General features: G+C 49.4%; 2 protein-coding genes and 1 long non-coding RNA gene across 6 annotated transcripts in view; 2 read left to right on the top strand and 1 right to left on the bottom strand.

Moving 5' to 3' along the window:
• Positions 1–3228: 3228 nt before the first annotated feature.
• TLDC2 (TBC/LysM-associated domain containing 2) lies at positions 3229–19751 on the top strand. Of its 2 annotated transcripts, none has more exons than XM_045444670.1 (7): positions 3229–5732; positions 7949–8042; positions 9272–9421; positions 9902–10054; positions 13059–13154; positions 18411–18484; positions 19524–19751. In XM_045444670.1, exons 2-7 carry the CDS (start codon positions 8010–8012, stop codon positions 19711–19713), a joined length of 696 nt encoding a protein of 231 aa, XP_045300626.1. In that variant the 5' UTR covers positions 3229–5732; positions 7949–8009; the 3' UTR covers positions 19714–19751. The 2 variants fall into 2 exon arrangements, with proteins under 2 accessions (XP_045300626.1, XP_045300625.1); XM_045444669.1 differs by having other exon boundaries at positions 7935–8042.
• The window catches only part of SAMHD1 (SAM and HD domain containing deoxynucleoside triphosphate triphosphohydrolase 1), a 57285-nt gene continuing 49513 nt past the window's right edge, over positions 12225–19996 (bottom strand). The window contains exons 16-17 of one of the 3 annotated variants that reach the window (XR_006703208.1): positions 12984–13593; positions 12225–12617 (exon numbers count right to left, since the gene is read on the bottom strand). Coding sequence is in view for 1 of the 3 variants with exons in the window: in XM_045444666.1 (XP_045300622.1) it covers positions 13561–13593 (33 nt within the window). In the remaining 2 variants the exon portion in view is untranslated. Of the gene's footprint in view, positions 13594–19996 lie in introns of all 3 variants that reach the window. The other 2 variants (XR_006703207.1, XM_045444666.1) reach the window with 2 other exon arrangements.
• LOC123580254 lies at positions 13587–14412 on the top strand. The gene is made up of 2 exons (XR_006703209.1): positions 13587–13690; positions 13721–14412. It is a non-coding gene; the product is annotated as an uncharacterized LOC123580254 (long non-coding RNA).

Here is a 19996-nt window from a genome sequence, read left to right as displayed (position 1 = left end):
CTTCTCATTGAGGCATGGCTTCGCCCTGATCTACATATGTCCTGGTGTGTGTGTGTGTGTGTGTGTGTGTGTGTGTGTGTGCCCCCTCCGCCCTCAGATTTTTCCTCCAAGTGGCCCCACAGAGACACATGGAGCAGGGCCACCTAGCAAGTTCTCTGCAAAGTATTCCTACCCCCTCCTGACAAGGCACAGCTCCCCTGTTCCCACTGACCGTCCACTCACCTAGTCCATAGGCACCAGATAGGACAATGAGTGGACTTGTCCTTGGTACATTCCTGACCTCATGGAGCTTAGAGTATAGGGGGGAGATGGGCCACAATTGATTCATTACATAAAATACCCCTAGGTGGTATTGTGTGGCACAGGGGCAAAGCCTTCCCACCTCCTGGGCCTCAGAGTCCCCACCTGGTCTAGTGTGAGGGTCCTTTCAGCTCTGATGCCTCCATTTCTTGTAAGCTGGTCATTTTCTGGCACAGAGATGCTATAGAGTTCTTAGAGATGGTTTATCTTCTCTGTGTTTCCATTTCTCCTCTATGCATTATGTAGGTCTGGAGATGTTGGATGGTGTGAATGCAGGCAGGGGACATGCTAGACCCAGGCCAGCTTAGCCACTCCTGACACACCTGTGGCCACACTGGTGGTCCTGAGATTAGAGTGGCCTGGATCTTCCCACTTGGACCTGGGCCCAAGTCCTGGCTCTACCACATATCCTGCTTGGGTCCCTGACGGCTGAGAAGCAGGCTGAGGGCCCTCCCTGCTCTGAAGTTCTTTGGATTTGAGGAACTATGAATCTACAGTGTAGCCCCAGCAACATGGCCCTTGTGGGGAGGGCTCCAGAGGTGGTGTGGGGCCTAGGAAGGGGCTCTGGACTCAGACTTAGTTCAGACCAGAAAAACCTGGACTTGCTGGGAGTCCAGAATTGGTGACATGCCGGCAGGGAGACTGTCTGTCTGCAGCTTCCTGACCGTCGGGCACTCACTTATGCCGGGCTCCACGCTCAGCACTTCAGTAGAGGATCTCAGAAAGGCTAGGAGCTTCTGGTGGCTGATTGCATTTTCCAAAAATAGGCACAGCAATACGCAGCCCATCCAATCCCTCCTTTTAAGTGCGGCATTGACACTCTTACAGTTGAGCGACGGGATCTATATTCCCTCCCCTTTAACCTGAGTAGGCCTTTGTGACCTCCTCAACCAATAGAGAATGGCAAACGTGATACCCGGGACTTCCAAGGCTGGCTCCTAAAAGACAATTTGGCCCTCTCTCCTGCGCTCGTGCTTGCCCTCTCTCTCTCAGTCCACTCACCTCAGAACCCAGCTACCACATTGGGAGGAAGCCCAGGCCTCGTGGAGAGGTTAATGAAGGTGTTCCAGCCAGCAACTCCAGCTCAGGTCCCTGCTAGCCACCAGACATGGGAGAGAGTGAACCTTCAGATGATCCAGCCCCCAGCCTTGGAGCTGTCCCAGCCAACGCCAAGTAGAGCAGAAATGAGCAGTCCCAAACTGCAAAATAAATATTGTTGTTTTAAGCCACTGGGTTTTGGGGTAGTTTGTTACGCGGCCATGGATAACTGGAATGCTTGTCCAAGGTCACATAGCTTGGAAGTGGCAGAGCTGAGACTGACTGGAACCCAGGGTCATCCGACTTCAGAGTCTGTTGTGCCGCACTAAAGGGTGATGTTCAGCTCGGACACACAGTGTATGATGCCTAAAGCTCTACTCGAGATGGAATGAAGCATCAAATGATTATAAGAATTATATATCAGATTTTAAGAAATGATGCTGGTTACCCAGTAGAAAAATCAGTTTATTTCCTCCCATTCAAGCTGCTGAATTGATGAAACTGAATGGAGACTAAATCCTGGAAGGCATCAAAGAGGAGGTGATTTTTTTGTAACGAAAGGGTTTTTTTTTTTTCATTATACAAATTATGAAAGAAACAAGTCACTGGCTGAGGGAAAATTAGAGGAATTAATAGGGGAAACTGCTTTAGATAGTGTAGTCAGGGAGGCCTTGCTGAGGAGGTGACATTTAAACTGAGTTATTAGGGAAAAAAAAAAAAAAAAAAAAGCCTTGGGCTCCTGGGTGGTTCAGTCAGTTGAGCTTCCAATTCTTGATTTTGGCTCAGGTCATGATCCATGCTGAGTGTGGAGCCTGCTTAGGATTCTCTCTCTCTCTCTCTCTCTCTCTCTCTCTCTCTCACTCCCTCTGCCCCCTCCCCTGCTCGTATGCTCTTTTTCTCTCTAAAACTAAAACTTAAATTAAAAATTAAATTAAATTCGGGGTGCCTGGGTGGCTAAGTTGGTTAAGCGTCCAACTTCGGCTCAGGTCACGATCTCATGGTTCATGGGTTTGAGCCCCACGTCGGGCTCTGTGCTGACAGCTCAGAGCCTGGAGCCTACTACAGATTCTGTGTCTCCCTCTCTCTCTCCCCTCTCCTGCTTGTGCTCTCTCTCTCTCTTAAAGGTAAATAAACATTTTTAAAAATTTTTTAATTAAATTAAAATTTAAAAAAATTTAAAGCCCTAAAAATTAGGCTGCTCATGGTTCATTAGTTCAGGCCCTGCATTGGGCTCGCAGCTATCAACATGGAGCCCTCTTAGGATCCTCTGTCCCCCTTTCTTCTGCCCCTCCCCTGCTTGCACTCTCTCAAAATTAAATAAACATGTGTATTTAAATAAATATGTGTATACATAAATACATTTTACACTGAGTTGTTCAAAGAGCCAGAGTAAGAGAATTCAGACAGAGGAAACAGCCAGGGCAAAGACTCTGGAAGAGGGACAGGCTTGATAGATGTTTAAGGAAGTGAGAAGGTCAATGTGACTAGACTTGATGGGTGATGGACAGTAAAGGACAAGTTAAAGTTGGAGAAGAGCCAAGGCATGTCTCATTGGAGACTCTAAGCAGGGGCATGATAGAATCTAATTTGTGTTTTAAACAGATCACTCTAATTGGTCTGGAGTCATGAAGAGTTATCAGCATTTGGACAATATTTAAACCCATGGGACCAGGTGAGGTCATGTTGGGAGAGCATCTATAGAGAGAAGAAAAACTGGCTCACAAGCAGGAAGTTAAAAATTCCTGTTTCTAGGGGCACCTGGGTGGCTCAGTCGGTTGAGCATCCAACTTTGGCTCGGGTCATGATCTCACAGTTTGTGGATTCCAGCCCTGTGTGGGGCTCTGTGCTGTCTTTTGGATCCTCTGTCCCCCTCTCTCTCTGCCCCTCTCCTGCCCGCACTCTCTCTCTCTCAAAAGTAAATAAAACATTAAAAAAAAAAAAAAAAAGAATTGCTAGTCTAGAACATGGGTAAAAGGAAAAGCCAGAGAGGGAGCAGCCAGTGAGGTAGGAGAGAACGTGCAGCAATGTGTTGTCTGGAGGCCCAGACACTAGACCAGACTGTCAAGTGGCGGAGAAGCTGGAGGAAGAGGAGAGCAGAAGAGTGCTCCCTGCACAGCACAACTCAGAGGCTGCTGGGGACCTCGCCAAGAGCAGGGGTGGTGGGGGCAGAAGCCCAGGGGAGTGGACTGAAGAGTGAACAGGACACGGAGGCAGAATGCAGAAGGAAGAGAGATGGAGCAGTGGGGGAGGGACTGTCGCATGAGATGGAGAGAGACAGAGAGAGAGGCAGAGACAACAGGCAAGTGAGAGATGGACGCAGCCGGGATGGAAAAGGGGAGACAGACGGATCTAGTGATAGGGGCCTGGCTTCTGAACGGAGCGAGGGCCTTTTCTCTGTCGTCCTGGAGGAAGGATGGAAGAGATGGATGAGATGCAGGGGCTTCTGTCCGGAAGGTGAGGGGACGGCTGACAGCTGGCTTCTGTTTTCTCGGTGGAGAATTAAGTCGCCAGGTGAGAGTGAGGAGACCAAGGAGGGCACAGACCTAGATCTCAGAGAACAGAAATCAGATTTCCCAGGACACGCGAGGGGGTGTGTCAGGCCATCGTAGGAAGCTATCTGAGGTTCAAAGTGAAGCCAGTCCGTGCAGCGAACATGGGGAGTTTTCTAGAAGGGACCCTGATTATTTTTCTCCTAAAGTCCTCAGGTGTATTTCACATCGCTGAAACCACGCGGCACGTCCTCCCTGCCTTTTTTCACTTAACAGGATCATGATCTCATGGTTTATTAGTTCAAGCCCTGCATTGGGCTCGCAGCTATCAGCATGGAGCCCTCTTGGGATCCTCTGTCCCCCTCTCTTCTGCTCCTCCCCTCTCCTGCTCCCCAGGACAGCAGAGGCATTTCCCCACTCGTTTACAAACTCTTTACAAACATTACTTTTAATACTTAGAAAAAATCCACAGAGTGGATGTTCCAAGGGTCACTTAACCTTTCCCCCTTTTTCCTGGACATTCAAATTGTTTCCTGGCAAGGATATCAGAGTTCTGAAAGAGGCGGTGTGTGGTCTGGGAAAGAAAGGAAAAGGCAAGCTTGGAGGCAGGGCTGGGATGTCTGGCACTCTGGCACCGAGAATCCCATCAAGAAGCTTTTAGGGGCCTCTTATTGGCAACTGGTGCTCCTGACAGGTCACATGCTAGGTTTTCCAGGACATGAGGACAAAGAATGGGACAGCAAGGTGAATCTCACTGGCTTCTCAAAGTGCCCAGTGCCCAATGGTTCAGGTATGGAGCATGGGGGAAATAAGGTTGGGAGAGCCAGACGCGTGACTCCTGAACCATTTATAGTTTAAACACATATTGCAACAGCCATGTTTGAGGTAGCAACAGGCCCCTTCACTTGCCTGTTTTCCCCATAATACAAGTCTGTTCTTCATCCCCCGCTTCCTGGAGGGGGCATTGTCCCAGGAGACCTGATAGGAACTCAAGTCCCCTCCACAAAGCCCAGCAGAGGGGATCTCTTTCAGCTGTGTGAGAATGAAGTGGGCCACCTGAGCCAGTGGGCTCACCCACCCAGTAGAGGCCAGGAGACCACTTGGTGGACATACTTTCCAGGGGATACTGCCCTGGCTGGAGACTGCTTGTTCTGGGGTCAGCTGAAGCCACTTCCAACTTGGGGTTCTGTGATTCAACAACACAGCATTCACTGAATCCTACTGTGAGCCAGGGACAGAAAGGCAGCCCACGTGGACAAAGCACCTACTGTGTGCCAAGCACTGGGCTTCCCACGCGTGATCTCACCTACTTTCACAACAGGCCACTGAGGAAAGAATCACCGCCCTGAGATCGGGGAGTATCAGGGCAGATCCCTACAACATGGGGTGGTGGATGGAGAATCCCACAGCATTGCCTTTTCTTATAGCGTCTGTACCCAATAAAGGTAGGTTCCTAGTGGTGGGCTTCAGGCATAGGTGTGGTAAGAGGAGTTTACGAGCCAAGAAGTTCAGTGTCCTCCCTCTCTTTGGGCTGGTGAGGGCAGAGCTGGGGCCAGAGGGTGACAAGGTCTTGTTTGTGTGTGTTTATGGGATTTGAGTTTCTGATGGACGATAATCACTGCCAGGCTTCCCAACTGGAACGGGAGCGGGCACAGGGCCAGGACCTGCCGCCCTCTGGGGAGGTATAAGAGCCGGGGAGGAGGGCCTCGAGCCCGACTGGGGCAGACGTGCCAGCCACCGCTGGGGGACCAGGGTGCCGAGCTAAAGCTGCTTCGGACAGACTTCCGAGTGGAAGAGTTGGTTCTGGAAGTGGCCCTCTGTCTGGGGAGAGTCTGGGAGATGCACTAAGGAAACCATCGGGCTGGACAGGCTGGTGGAGGTTGCCAGAAGCCAAGGTTCTGCGGCGTGAGTACACTCTTCCACAGTTCCTGCCGTTTTCTTCCCCACTGAGCGACTTCTTCCACACACTGAGTGATGGAGTGACGATCTGTCCCAGAGGAGCCCAGGTGGAGCCTAAGTGGCCACTTGTCTGGAATGTGAGACCTGGGCTTCTCAGAGGCAGTGTGGGGGAAAGGCAATAAGCACTGTCATTTACCCAGTGCTATGAAACACCAGCCACTGTGGCTTATCTCACCAAATTGGTAATGGAGGCTGGGCTCAGCATCCTAGTTCTTGGGGGAGCGGGGTGCAGAGAGAAAATCCCAAGCAGGCTCCACGTTCAGCACGGAGCCCGACACGGGGCTTCATCTCACGACCCTGAGATCATGACCCGAGCTGAGATCAAGAGTTGGACGCTTAACCGACTGAGCCCCCCAGACGCCCCAGCATCCTAGTTCCTCGGGCATTATCTTCATTTACTCTTACAACAGCCCTGTGTGGTGGATATTAGTATTTCACAGGAGACCGAAGCACAGAGATGTTAAGTAACTTGCCCAGGGTCACATAGCAAGTAAGTGGCAAAACCAGGATTTGAACTCCCTGACTCGAGAGCCTGTACTTGTAACCTCCGTGTTATACTATTGTGTGGCTGTGCTAAGGCTCTTCCCTTTGTGAGTGGTAATTTCTTTATCTGTGATTGATGATCAGAAATACATTACCCTGAGCTTCCCTAAAAATGCCTTGAGATGGGTCGGCTTTAAGCACTGGGAAGCCTTGTTGGAAACATTATCAAGAACTCAGTGCATGCCCTTTGACTCAGCGGTCAACTTTTGAAATTTATCATAAAGGATATAATCAGATTTATGAACAGGGAATTTCATTACAGTTTTGCTTATAATTACAGAAAATGAGAAGTAAACAAAATGTCCAACAGTTGAGGAATGAATGATATGTATCCTATGATAAAATAATATGTAACCATTAAAAATCGTGTGTTCAAGAGGTACTGAATGTCACTGGAAAATTCTCATTTGTTAAGTGGAAAATCCACTTCATAAAATATACATGGTATGATGTATTTATGAAAGTGTGTATATATATGTATATTAAATAAATGAAAAAGATGGGGAAAATACCTTAAGGGTAGAGAGTGTATCCCTGAGAGATGAAATTATGAATATTTTTGTATTTTGCTTTATTCTTTTCTAGATTCCTCAAAATGTCTATAATTAACATGTCTTTTTAAATTAGAAAAATGAAGGGGCGCCTGGGTGGCGCAGTCGGTTAAGCGTCCGACTTCAGCCAGGTCACGATCTCGCGGTCCGTGAGTTCGAGCCCCGCGTCAGGCTCTGGGCTGATGGCTCAGAGCCTGGAGCCTGTTTCCAATTCTGTGTCTCCCTCTCTCTCTGCCCCTCCCCCGTTCATGCTCTGTCTCTCTCTGTCCCAAAAATAAATAAACGTTGAAAAAAAAAAATTTAAAAAAAATTAGAAAAATGAAGATTTTAAAAAAATGTATCTATTTAAAATTTTTTTTTAATGTTTATTTATTTTTGAGAGAAAGGGAGAGAGAGACAGAGTGCAAGTGGGAGAGGGGCAGAGAGAGGAAGACACAGAATCCCAAGCAGGCTCCAGGCTCTGCACAGAGCCTGACGCAGGGCTCAAACTCATGAACCGTGAGATCATGACCTAAGCAGAAGTTGGACACTTAACCAACTGAGCCACCTAGGCACACCCCTGTTTTTTGTTTTTCAAGATTCGTTCTTCTGGTTTAGGGTTGGCTCCTTTCGAGCATCTGTTCTGATATACTCATTGGCTTTAAGAGTACCTGGCAGTCAGTATTGTGAGGGTCTCTGAGATAATCTGGTCCAACATGTCTCATATGGGACAACCGAAGCCCAAGGGTACAAGGGACTTAACCAAGGTCAGAAAGAGAACCAGAAGTTCCAGACCCCCTGGAGCTCAAGCATCTGCCCAAAGGGCCATAATCCCTAGGCCAAGCTGCCAGAAGGGCAGGGAGGAGGAAGGGAATCACAGCTAGAATTTACCATGTATGGTTAATGTGTGTTAGTCACAAACTGCAAGTGAGGCCTTGAATGCCGAGGGTAGCTGACCTCATAGACCCACCCAGCGACAATTCATCCTGGGAGTGACAGGTGAGAGGGAGCAAAGGGCAGCTGGGTGGCCCGAAGCTAGCAGGGTGTGCCCCAGGCCTCTCCCTCTCACCTCTAGGCCTTTCCCAGCAGTGCTTTCTCCCCTGTGACGGCTAAGGACTCTTACTGCCAGCGGCTGGGCTCGGACAGGAGAATGAAAGGTCTCCGCTGGCGTTACACTCGGCTGGTAAGGGGCCCGGCTTGGGCTGGGGGGTTAGGTCAGCAAAGGTGCGGGAGGCCAGATCTCTGGTGGGATGTGATCTGGGCTAGCACTGGAGGCAGGTGTGATGTGTCCCCCTCCCAAGTCCCTCCTCAGCTGGCCCGGAGTTCAGAGCTCAGGAACCAGGGGCCTTGATACCCAGCCCCTGGTCCGGAGACCCTAAGGAGCACAGACGGCTGTCTCCAGCCAGATGGAGCTCTGTCCAGAAGCCCCACCCAGCTAGGACCTGCTCCCCAGGCCTGAACCTGGGGAATAGCAAAGCAGCGTCCTGGTCATTTCTCATCCTCAGGGAGGCCTCTCCTTCTTACAAAAATTCCCCCAAGTCACCAAGGCACATGTTTACACGCGCACACGCACACGTTTACACACCCACATACACGCGCACGCTCCCACGTCCACTCCGGTACAGAGTGGAAGCGTGACTGAATGAATGCATAAACCCGCACACATCCACACTGACACACACACATATTGATACAATCCCGACTCACAAACACATTGACAGGTAAACACACACGGTTACTCAACATCTCCTCGCACTGCTTTGCCCACACAGGTCTATGTGGAGCCAATGCACCCATTCACATGGATGAGCACACATCTTACACAAACCCGCACGAACTTACCTACTACACGCATTGTCTCCCCGGCTGACAGGGAAGCCTCTGACCCTTATTTTCTTTCTTAGTAAAATAAGGGCAGTAAGGAGTACCTTCTTCTTAGGATTCTTGGGAAAAATACAGGGAGGTCATGCACAGCAAAAGCACTTCACCCAGTGTGTGCTGATCAGTATCAGCCACTATCGGTATTGGTGGTGTTAGGATTATTATTCCACGTGCAGACGCACACAGATGTAGCTCCCAGGGCCAGGCTGGGCTGCCACCAGCGCTTCTCTCCTGCCCCTGAGCTTAGAACTTGATCCTCTGGATCTGGAGTATGCAGAAAACCATAGCACCCATGGCCACATCAGATGGGCACACGTACCTCTGACCTTCGGCAGGCAGGGGCCAGGGCAGAAGCCGGATACGGGCAGGGGCAGACTTGTCTGTCATGGGCACCAGCCTTCTCTGGCTGGGCTGCCGGTTGCAGAGCCCTGGGCAGGGGTGATGAGGCAGCTGAAGCTCTCGGGCTCCGGAGACATGGAAGCTGGTGTCTCCTTGTCCCTCGACTCACCAGGGCTCTTTGTGTCTTCACAGCCCAGTCGGGTGGAAGACGCTCTGTCTGTGGAGGAGGGTGAGGAAGAGGAGACAGCCCCGGCCCCATTCTCAGCTCCTGTTCCTGAAGATCCTGTGGAGCCCCAGCTGGCAGAAGCCAGCCAGGTTCTAGGAACCTCGGAGATGAGGCAGGTTCGGGCACAGTGCGAGGAGCCTGAGGGTCGCACCCTCCTGCTCTACCCCAGCCAGGTCCAGGGACACCTGGGGTCACTCCCGCTATGTCCCAAAGCTGGGATGGGAGTGGAAGGATGAGGCAGGGTGGATTAGGGGGAGGGGTTCAGCATCTCATCTATTCTCCAGCCTCTAGAGACCAAGGTGACCAAAGGGAGAGGGCCCCGAGGGAGACCTCACCTTGGTTCAAATCTTGGCTTTGCCACTTACTCCCTGCGTGGGCTTTAGGCAACTTGCTTCACCTCCCTGAGCCTCATTTTCCTCAACCGTAAAATGGGAATAATAATCCCTCTCTCTGAAGGCTGGTAATGAGCCCTTGGAAACAGTAAACTCCTCTGTAACCTGTAAAGCACCATGCCCGTGTGAGTGGAGTACCAGAGATATGGTGGGAGGCGCGGGGCAGGACGTGGATCCATCGCTCACCTCCAGCCCCGTCTCTAGCTCAGCCTCCACCTCCCGCCAAGAGTCACCGGACATTCCTGGAGCCTGGCCTTCTGTACGTCGAGAAATGGCTTCAGCCTGCGGAGCCTTTACAGGCAGATGGAAGGCCACAGTGGGCCAGTGCTGCTGGTGCTGAGGGACCAGGACGGGCAGGTGAGCTGGGCCAGGGCCCCAACTTGAAGTTCTGGGAGTGCCCAACCGCACACAGTGGGCCTGCCCCAGGGCAGCCTCAGGGGCTAGAGGCAGAGGTGATAGCCCAAGTCACTTATAATGGACACTGATGATGACAGTGACACCTACATTGCTCAGAGCCATTCCTTCCCCCCTTCATTCCCTAATTCATCCCTTCAACATGTGTATACTAAGCACCTTCTCTGTGCCAGCTTAAACACAGACTAGACCAATGTCAGGACAGAAGTGGTTCCAGCCCTCTTGAAGCTACAGGCCTAATAGGGAGGCAGGGTCAGGAGTTAAGCAAATAACTAGGAAGACATTTTAAGTGGGGTATCTATGCCTTAATGATCCATTTACGCTTTGAAAACATCCCCCTGCTGGTGGGAGAATGGATTAGAGGGGCTAAGAGAGAAAGCCGGCCAGTGAGGAGGCAGCCACAGGAAGCGCCTGCATTTCACAGCAGGGACCTGGGGAGGGCGCTGTCTCAAATCCAGGTGGTCTCACCAAGGGGGGATTTCTGGCAGGCTCTCTAGACGGGGTAGTGGAGAGGACAAAAGCTGGTTTCAACTGCTCTTCTGTGGAAGGAACATGTTAGAGCTGGGAGGGATCTCATGGGTCTCTGAGGACCCTCACGTAGGCAGGAGTTCCTAACATCCTCAAGATGCTGATCCAGGACTTCCCACCTCAAGGCCAGAGAGCTCACTTCTTCAGGATGGATCCCCTTGGCTGAATGCCAGTGACTAGGAGGAAGTTGTTCCTTATGTTAAGTCAAAACCTACTCCCCATGGCTGCCTCCCAATGATCCTGCCTCTGCCCCTCAACACAGTGTATGAGAGTGAAAACCTGCAGTCCACCAACTATTCCACAAGGGGAAAATGGCTAAGTGAGCTATGGTCCCGCTACATAGTGAAATATTGCCAAGGGCTGGTAAGAAAAATGATGTAGAGTCATAGCTATTAAAAGTGTTAAGGTTTTGTTTTCATTTTTTTATTTTTTAAGATTTTATTTTTATTTTTTAAGTAGTCTCTACACCCAACGTGGGGCTTGAACTCACAACCCTGAGATCAAGAGCTGCGTGCTCCACCCATTGAGCCAGCCAGGTGCCCCAAGTTTGTTTGTTTGTTTGTTTGTTTGTTTTAATGTTTATTTATTTTTGAGAGAGAGAGAGATAGAGACAGAGACAGAGAGAGAGAGCAAGTAGGGGAGGGGCAGAGAGAGGGAGAGAGAGAATCCCAAGCAGGTTCTGTGTTGCCATAAGCCCGATGCAGGGCTTGAGCTCATGAACTGTGAGATCATGCCCTGAGCTGAAATCAAGAGTTGGACGCCTAACCAACTGAGTCACTCAGGCACCCCTCAAGTTTTTGTTTAAATTTTTTTTTAAATGTTTATTTATTTATTATTTATGTTTAACATTTATTCATTTTTGAAAGGCAGAGAGAGACAGAGCGCGAATGGGGGAGGAGCAGAGAGAGAGGGAGACACAGAATCCGAAGCAGGCTCCAGGCTCCGAGCTATCAGCACAGAGCCTGACGCGGGGCTTGAACTCACGAACCGTGAGATCATGACCTGAGCCGAAGTCGGCCACTTAACCGACTGAGCCACCCAGACACCCCATAAGTGTTTATTTATTTTTGACACAGAGAGAGACACACACACAGAGTGCAAGCAGAGAGGGGCAAAGAGAGAGGGAGACACAGAATCTGAAGCAGGCTCCAGGCTCTGAGCTGTCAGCACAGAGCCCAATGCGGGGCTCGAACTCAGGAGTCATGAGATCACGGCCTGAGCCAAAGTTGGACACTTAACTAACTGAGCCACCCAGGCTCCCCAAGTTTTTGTGTTTATTTTTAATTAAAAAAAACTTTTTTTAATCTTTATTTATTTTTGAGAGAGACAGAGACAGAGTGTGAGCAGGGGAGGAACAGAGAGAGAAGGAGACACAAAATCTGAAGCAGGCTCCAGGCTCCAAGCTGTCAGCACAGGGCCTGACGTGGGGCTTGAACCCACGAACTGCGAGATCATGGCCTGAACCGAAGTCGGACGCCCAACCGACTGAGCCACCCAGGTGCCCCCCAAGCTTTTGTTTGTAAAGCAGGATATGAAAGGCACTCTTGGGCCAGTGGAGAAAATGTGTTATGAACTGGGTACTAGATAATATTATGAAATTGCTGTTAATTTTATTAGGTGAGATGATAGTATTGTGGTTATACGTGAGAAGGTCCCCATTCTTGGAGCTGAACTATTTAGGGGTAAAAGGTTATAATACCTACAATTTCAAACAGGACACCAAAAAAATATAAGGACAGAGAAAGAAAATATGGCAAACACATTTACAGTTTTAAATCCTCATGGAGGGTATCTGTGCCGGACTTTTACTTTTTTTGGATGTTTGGACTTTTATGAAGAAAAGTGAAGGGGGGAGGCAGCTTACAAAACAATGTACAGGGTGCCCGGTTGGCTCATTTGAAAGAGCATGTGACTCTTGATATCAGGGCCATGAGTTCACATCCCACGTTGGGTGTAGAAATTACCTAAATAAATAAAACTTAAAAAAAAAAAAAAAAACACGTACTATAGGATCTGGTTTTCTGTATAAGAATACGCACACTGGTATTAAACAGATGCTGGGAGGAAATGCACAAAAATGTTAAGAATAGTTATCTTGGGGAGCAGAGGGGGATTTGGGATGGCTTCATTTTTTCTTTCTGCTTGTCTATAACTTCTAATACTTTTCTACAAGGATTACTTATACAAAATAAGTACATTTAAGAAAAAGGAGGAGGACACCAGCAAGGGCTCTTCCTTGGGGAGTGTTAAGGGAAGGGACACACTGATGGGCTCTGGGGCCCTCTCCATCCCCCAGCTCTGTCCCAGGCTCCCCAGGGGCCCTACGAGGATGAGCCTATATTACCAAGCCTGGAGAGCGGGGTTGCCAGAGGACCTCCACTCCCTTCCAGCTGCAACTTCAAGCTCTTCTGCTTTCCAGATGTTTGGGGCCTTCTCCTCCTCGGCTCTTCGACTCAGCAAAGGCTTCTATGGTACTGGAGAGACATTCCTCTTCTCCTTCTCCCCACAGCTGAAGGTAATATTCCCAACCTTCTAGAGAGGGGGGAAGGAGGACTTATGACAAAGATCCTGGGGTCCTACTGGACAGATCCCAGATCCGTTCCCTATGCTGGGATGCCTGGTATCCATCTATCTTTCCCAGAAGGCAGTGGTGGGCAGTGCGTTGCCCAATTTCATTTCTTAAAAGGGCTCAGTAGATCCCTGGCAGCCACGGACCGGCTCAGAGAGGACGAGGCGTGTTGCTCACCAGATGCAGGCTGCAAAGACAAGATGGGTCCAAATGCAGGTAGATCTGTGGGTGTACAGGTAGGAAGACGAAGACAGACACATCCGATGACTTCAGTCTTCTTATGAAGTGTGGGGTGAGGTCATCAACTAAGAGTGAGGATGCAGAAGTGTGAAGGTTGAGCAGAGAGGAAGTATCAAGTTGTCATCACAGGCGTGGAGAGGGAGGCCTGTGAGAGAGAACCAGACGAGCATAAGGACAGCTACGTAGCATTAACTGGAGGTGGGGAGTGTCAGTGTAAAGGCAAGCCAGTCACTTGGGCACGTGTTTTCCTCCAGCTGCATTCAGGTCCTCAGGTTGAGGCATGGACAGAGTCCTTGGGAGGGCTCATCCAGGATGGGACTTTGGCCAAGCTGGTTTGACAGAGGGAGAGAGGGAAGCAGAAGTTGAAGGGAGTGCAAATACAAAATGGACCACAGAACCTACAGGATCGGTGGGGGAAGGGAAGCCAGGGAGGCTGAAGGACAATGAGGCAAAGATGAAAACAACAGATGAGAAGTGGCCTTGAGGTCAGAGACGTGGGGCAATGACACAAGTGGGACAGTGTGTTGGAATATAAGACACAGAGCGAGGGACGTTGGAAACAGACCGGTAAGGTTCCTGGCTGTGACCGTAAGGGACAGTAGCTGAGGTGGGTATAAGAAAAGCCCTTGAGAGGAAGAGGAGAGGAGCTGAGGGCAGCCATTGGATGGGTCTGTGTGGATGGCAAAGTTCACCAAAGACAAAGGCAGAAATTAGGAAGGAGGAGAGAATGGTGAGCCAGAGCTCATGCCTCTAATTAATGGTGACTGGTGACTAGGAGGTGGGTGACTGGCAGAGACAAGATGACTGGTGTCGTCGTATGGCACTTGCTGCCAGAGAGCAGGGCTTTTGAAGGAGGAAGGGGAATTGTCCCCAACCCCTCCCATCTAAAGCTTTTCCATCTCTGGGCTATTTAGTGAACAAAAGTACATAGCACTACATGCCCGGCATGAAAGACGACACTACCTTAAAAAAAAAATTTTTTTTTAATGTTCATTTATTTTTGAGAGAGAGAGAGAGAGAAACAGAGTGTGAGTGGCGGAGAGGCAGAGAGAAAAGGAGACACAGAATCCGAAGCAGGCTCCAGGCTCTGAGCTGTCAGCCCAGATTAGTTTCTTTTTTTTTTTTTTTTTAATTTTTTTTTAACGTTTATTTATTTTTGAAACAGAGAGAGACAGAGCATGAACGGGGGAGGGGCAGAGAGAGAGGGAGACACAGAATCAGAAACAGGCTCCAGGCTCCGAGCCATCAGCCCAGAGCCGACGCGGGGCATGAACTCACAGACCGTGAGATCATGACCTGAGCTGAAGTCGGACGCTTAACCGACTGAGCCACCCAAGCGCCCCAGCCCAGATTAGTTTCTAATCTCATTTCACAAATTCGTGCATTCGATTGACGACATTCCTATGAGGTACATACTATTATCAGCACCATCTTGCAGTTGAGGAAACTGAGGCACAGAGAGGTTGAGTCACTTGCTCAACCTCACACAGCCAGTCGGTAGTGAGGATGCGATGCAGGAACAGGCCCCGGAGCTTGAAACTCAGCCACAGCACGACACTACCTCTCTAAATGTCCGAAGTTCCCTGCCCTGAGATGCTCTCAGGCTTGCAGAGGAGAGACGAGTACAATCTAGAGTGATCAGTGCTGTGGAAGACACCCCAAGGAGAACCACATGGATGAAGCGGAGGTGGGGAGATCAAAGGAGACTTCCCAGAGGAGGAGCTTCTTGCATCGCGTCTTGATGGACAAACAGAAGATCACCAGGTTATGGAGGGCATAGGGAAAAGTCTTCTTGGAGCACGTGCAAAGGCACAGTAATTGGAAAGAAGGCAATGCCCACTTAGGAACTCAATAGGCGAATGGGTAGGGGGTCAGAGTGTGAGGGAGGGCATAGCCCTCTGCGTTGGCATAGCATGCCCTCATGAAATATTTGTTCAATAGATAAAGAACCAGTTCCAAGTGTTTTTGTTTGCTGTTAGAGATCTCTCCTCCCATGAATGGACCGAGAACCTACACAAATGCTCAGCGATTACTTGAGCACATGACAAGTAGGTCACAAGGAGCTCTGGACTCCTTGCTAAAGGCAAAACACACTCTATCTATTGCATTGCCTCTATCAGCCAGCCTGGTACTCTCTCCAGGAAACAGGAAAGGGGTCTGCAGTTCACAGTAAACCCATGCTGGATTCTAATTACTACTTGCCTTCCTGTATTCACATGCTAGAATTCTAAAGTTCTAGGATTTTCCTCCTGTTGCACTGATAACTCCTTGGCAGAATCCTTTGCTGGTTCCTCCTCTCTCAAACCTTTTAACATCACAGGGGCCCAGAACTCAGTTTTTGGTTCTTGACTCTGTCTACCCTTGTTTCTTTCAGCGTCTCGTCCATTCTCACTGCTTTCCATGCCATCCACGTACTGATGGCTTCTGCCCCTGGACTCCAAACTGACATATATCCAACTAGTACCCAGCATTTCTGCTTGGACCTCCGACATGGCATTGCGAGCCTCACCTGTCCAAAACCGAGCTCCTGACTTTCCCGCTAAAATCGACTCGTCCTGCCATCTTCCCCAGTGAAGTTAATGGCACCTCCATGTTTTCTGCTACTGAGACCAAAAATTTTTGAGTCCTTGACTCCTCTCTGTCACATCCTACGTCTGAGCTGTCAGTGAATCCTGATGGCTCTGCCTTCTCTGTCTGTATTCAGAACCCACCACTTCTCACCATGTCCTTTGCTGTCACCTGGTTCAAGCCACCATCATTACTTGTCCTTGTTCCTGCTATAGCCTCCTAACAGGTCTCTCTGCTTCCACCTCAGTCATCACAATACCTAGAGTGTTCCTTTTAAAAAGGTAAGTCAGAGCATGTCACTCTTTGGCTTCAACCTGCCAATGGCTTCCTTTCTTGGAGAAAAGCTTAAGTCTTTATAATAACCTGTAAGTCCTACATTTTCTGGCCTCTCTCTTATGTTGTTTCTTGCTGTTTTTCCTTTCCCTCACTCTGCTCTAGCCACAATGAGCTCTGAGCTGGTCCTTAAACATGCAGGCCTGCTCCCACCTCAGGGCCTTTGCACATGCTGTTCTGCCTAGCTTGCCTTCTACTGGATCACCACATGGCTCAGCTCTCACCTCCTTTAGGATTCTGCTCAAATGTCACTATCACAGAGAGGCCCTCTGTGATCAACTAATTTAAATTTACAACATTCTATTCCTTGGAAATCCTTTTTTGTCCTTATCTACTTTTTTATCCTTAGCATTTGTCACCACCTAGCATATTTTACTTAGTTACCTGCCCCTGCCTGCTAGAATGGGAGTCCCGTGAGGGCAAGAAATTCTGTCTATTATAGTCACCATTTTACCCAGAACATAAAACAGTGCCTGGTACTAAATGCTTTAAAAATTTTGTTGAATGAAATGAGTTTTTTTTTTACAGGAGCTGTCTTCACAGTCTCCTGCCATGGAATCCTGTTTTTTTTTAAAACCTGGGTAATCTTTACCTACCTTTGGTCGTTTGGCACCTCTTGTGTTCTTTATGAATTCCCAGTGGCTCCTTGATGGTGATTCCAAACAGCCCATGAACATGGTCTTAGTTTCTTCTGTACCAATGTTTATCTTACTCCTTCAAGTCTGAAGGTCACATTCTTCGATGAAAGTAGAGGAGGAATTGAATGGTTCTGTCTTCTCATGGTCACTTGTTAATATTATCTCACCTCTTCTGAGCCCACGCTTATTTTTATTAATCTATTTTCTTGCTAAAAACCCTTTGGTTGCTCATAGAATATTTTGAACAACTAATTTCAGGCCGTAATATGCTATACCTTTGTGGCCCTCTAAAAATATTTTTATTAGCCAAATTGACTCTTGAATAATTCATTCAACAGGTATCTGTGTCATGTCTTGGGAATACTGCTGGGAATCAAGACAGCCCTCACAGAGCTTACATGTTAGTGGGGCAGGCATTGGCACATTGGCATATGGAGAGGGTCATCTCAAAGGGTGGTCAATGCTGAGGAAAAGGACACAGGGTGTGGGAGGAAGGGCTACTGTAGACAGGGTGATCCAGGAAACTTCTCTGGGATGACATTTGGTCTGAAAGATGAGAAGTGGGCCAATTAAGGATCTGGGGGAAGAGCATTCTCAGTAGAGGGGTCAGCAAGTGTGAAGGTCGTAAAGCAGGAATAGCTCTGGCTATCCCAGGGACAGCAAGGCAAGGGTAGCTGAAGTGTGGTCAATAAGGGGGAGAAGAGGTCAGAGAGGAAAGCAGGGATCTGCTATCCTGCTGAAAGGATATCCTGCTGAAACCTGGGCTGTCAGCTCTAGCCAGGAGTTGGATTTTATTCCCATTGCAATGGGCAGCCCTTGGAGGCTTCAGGCAGAGGAATACTATCCGATCACATTTCTGTGTGAAGATGGGCTGTGGGCGGGTGACTGTGGAAGCAGGGATGCTTTAGGAGGCTGTGAGTGAGTGAGGAGTGACTGTGGTGTGGATTGGGTGGGCAAGAGTGGAGAAGGACAGGACAGAAATGGGAGTAGTCTGGGTGTCTCTTTGGGGTGGGGCCCACAAGACTTGCTGAGGAACGGGAGTGTGAGGCAGCACAGGGCAGGCTGCAGTGAGAGATGAGCAAACAGTGGATGGCAGGATCAGGGCCCAACTCCTGACCTGGACCTTCCCCCTCCTCTCTCCATTTGGAAATAGGAGGCTTCAGAGAGTTCTGGTCTGCCCTAGAACAGACGGGCTTTGGGTTGTGGGAATTCAGACCGGAAGGCAAAAGGAGGTGAGCCCCCTTGGGGAAAAATGTAAAGAAATCTCAAGAGTCTAGGGGCCAGGGGTACTTCCTATTGTTTAGCTGGGGCTTGGGCCTGGATGTTCTGTTCCGTCCACGATGGAACGACTGCCCCCCAGTGGTGTGGAGTCAAACTGCAAGGGCAGGACTCTTCAGTAACCTAGCATTTCCTGTCACCCCAGGTCTTCAAGTGGACAGGAAGGAATTCTTTCTTTGTGAAAGGAGACTTGGATTCACTGATGATGGGCAGTGGCAGGTGCGTGTCTCAGTCTTCCCCGACTCTGGAGTCTTGGGGTAGTCTGTGCTCTGGTCCCTCTCCCATCCGGAAATACTGGGCAAGGCTGCCCCAGACAAAATGAGGCTGGTGGTTAACTTCCAGGCCTCTCCCTTCAACACTTCCCAGGTGCTGCCCAGTCTCCCAGCCAAACCCGTCAAACCTACTTTAAGTAAACACCGAGAGGAAAGAATGGCATGTGTTTATAGTCGGTGACAGCCTAGTCTGAATGTATGTGATTTGGGGAACAGCATTCTGCATGTTCGGATGAGGCTGGAGTCCAGGGATAGGTGAGCCTTACATGTGCCTGTCAGTCCCATAATCTCAGGGAACATAACTCATCGGGGGAAGGCAGGCCTCTGCCCAGCGTGCGTGCGTGCGTGCGTGCGTGCATGCTGAGGGGGATGAGTGGGTTAGGAAGAAGAGGTTAGTCTTACCCCTGGTGAGAACTCCACATTCAGGCAGAGTAAAATCTTACCCTGGGGGCAAAGATGAGAGCATTGTCGGATTAGTAGCAGGCAAATTCTTTGCTCTCCCAACTGCCTGAAGAGCCCCCCACCCTGAGCCAGTTTGGAGAAGAACACAGCAGCCATTGCTGATTTGCAATCAGCAGCCCACTTTCCAGCCCCAGCCTGGTTTGCTGTCAAATGAGGGAATCAGAACGAATGCTTTCTGATGTGTTTTGGGGGTTGAGTCCATGCCTTAAGATTCACTCCTTTGGTTAAGCATTACCATCTTTAAAATGTTCCACATGTTCTAAACCCGGACTGTGGCGATGGTTATACCACTGTATATGTTTATTAAAATAGCTTAACTGTAAAAAAAAAAAAAAAAAAAAATGCTCTAAGCCCTATGGGGAACAACATGTGGAGTTCCCAACAATTCTGGATAAATCGGCTTAAGGGAAGATGAGATAGTCAAAACAGAGCTGTGGTCATGGTGTGGCCAAAGGCTGATGGTGAGGATCTGGAAGGTCAACCTCCAGGAGTGAGCCATGCCAAGATTTTCCTCTTCTTTTTAGTGGCCAGTTTGGACTGTGGTTGGATGGAGACTTGTATCACGGCGGAAGCCACCCCTGTGCAACCTTCAACAATGAGGTGTTGGCCCGGCGAGAGCAGTTCTGCATCAAGGAACTGGAGGCCTGGGTCCTGAGCGGATGCCCCCATCGTGGGAAGCTTCCTGAAGCAACCAGTGCTCACACTTGCCCATGAATGCCATCTAGACCCTCCTTATAGAGGGCTGCCCATTTTCTCTGAAGCCTGGATGACTGTGGTTGTAAGCAAACCTCCCTGTGGTCTGGGGACCCAAGACAGTCATGGAAACAAGCAATATTCTCCTGGGGATGTGACTCTGAAAGAGTGAAATGCACTCACATCTCATCTGAGCAGCACAAAGTCCCTCATGAAATTTCTTTTTATGTATTTATTAGGTAGGCTCCATGCCCATCACAGGGTTCAAACTCACAACCCTGAGATCAAGAGTTGCATGTTCCAC

Source organism: Leopardus geoffroyi, chromosome A3 (genome assembly GCF_018350155.1).
Source record: "Leopardus geoffroyi isolate Oge1 chromosome A3, O.geoffroyi_Oge1_pat1.0, whole genome shotgun sequence".
NCBI classification, from domain to species: domain Eukaryota; kingdom Metazoa; phylum Chordata; class Mammalia; order Carnivora; family Felidae; genus Leopardus; species Leopardus geoffroyi.
The sequence above is the reverse complement of the archived record's forward strand: the minus strand, read 5'-3'. Positions and strand labels throughout refer to the sequence as shown.

Excerpts from the sequence above, each read along its gene's own strand:
- TLDC2 (XM_045444670.1), top strand. The coding sequence starts at position 8,010 with ATGAAAGGTCTCCGCTGGCGTTACACTCGGCTG. Across the intron at positions 9,422-9,901 it reads GAACCTCGGAGATGAGGCAG|CTCAGCCTCCACCTCCCGCC; the intron begins GTTCGGGCACAG and ends CCCCGTCTCTAG. Across the intron at positions 18,485-19,523 it reads CTGATGATGGGCAGTGGCAG|TGGCCAGTTTGGACTGTGGT; the intron begins GTGCGTGTCTCA and ends TCTTCTTTTTAG.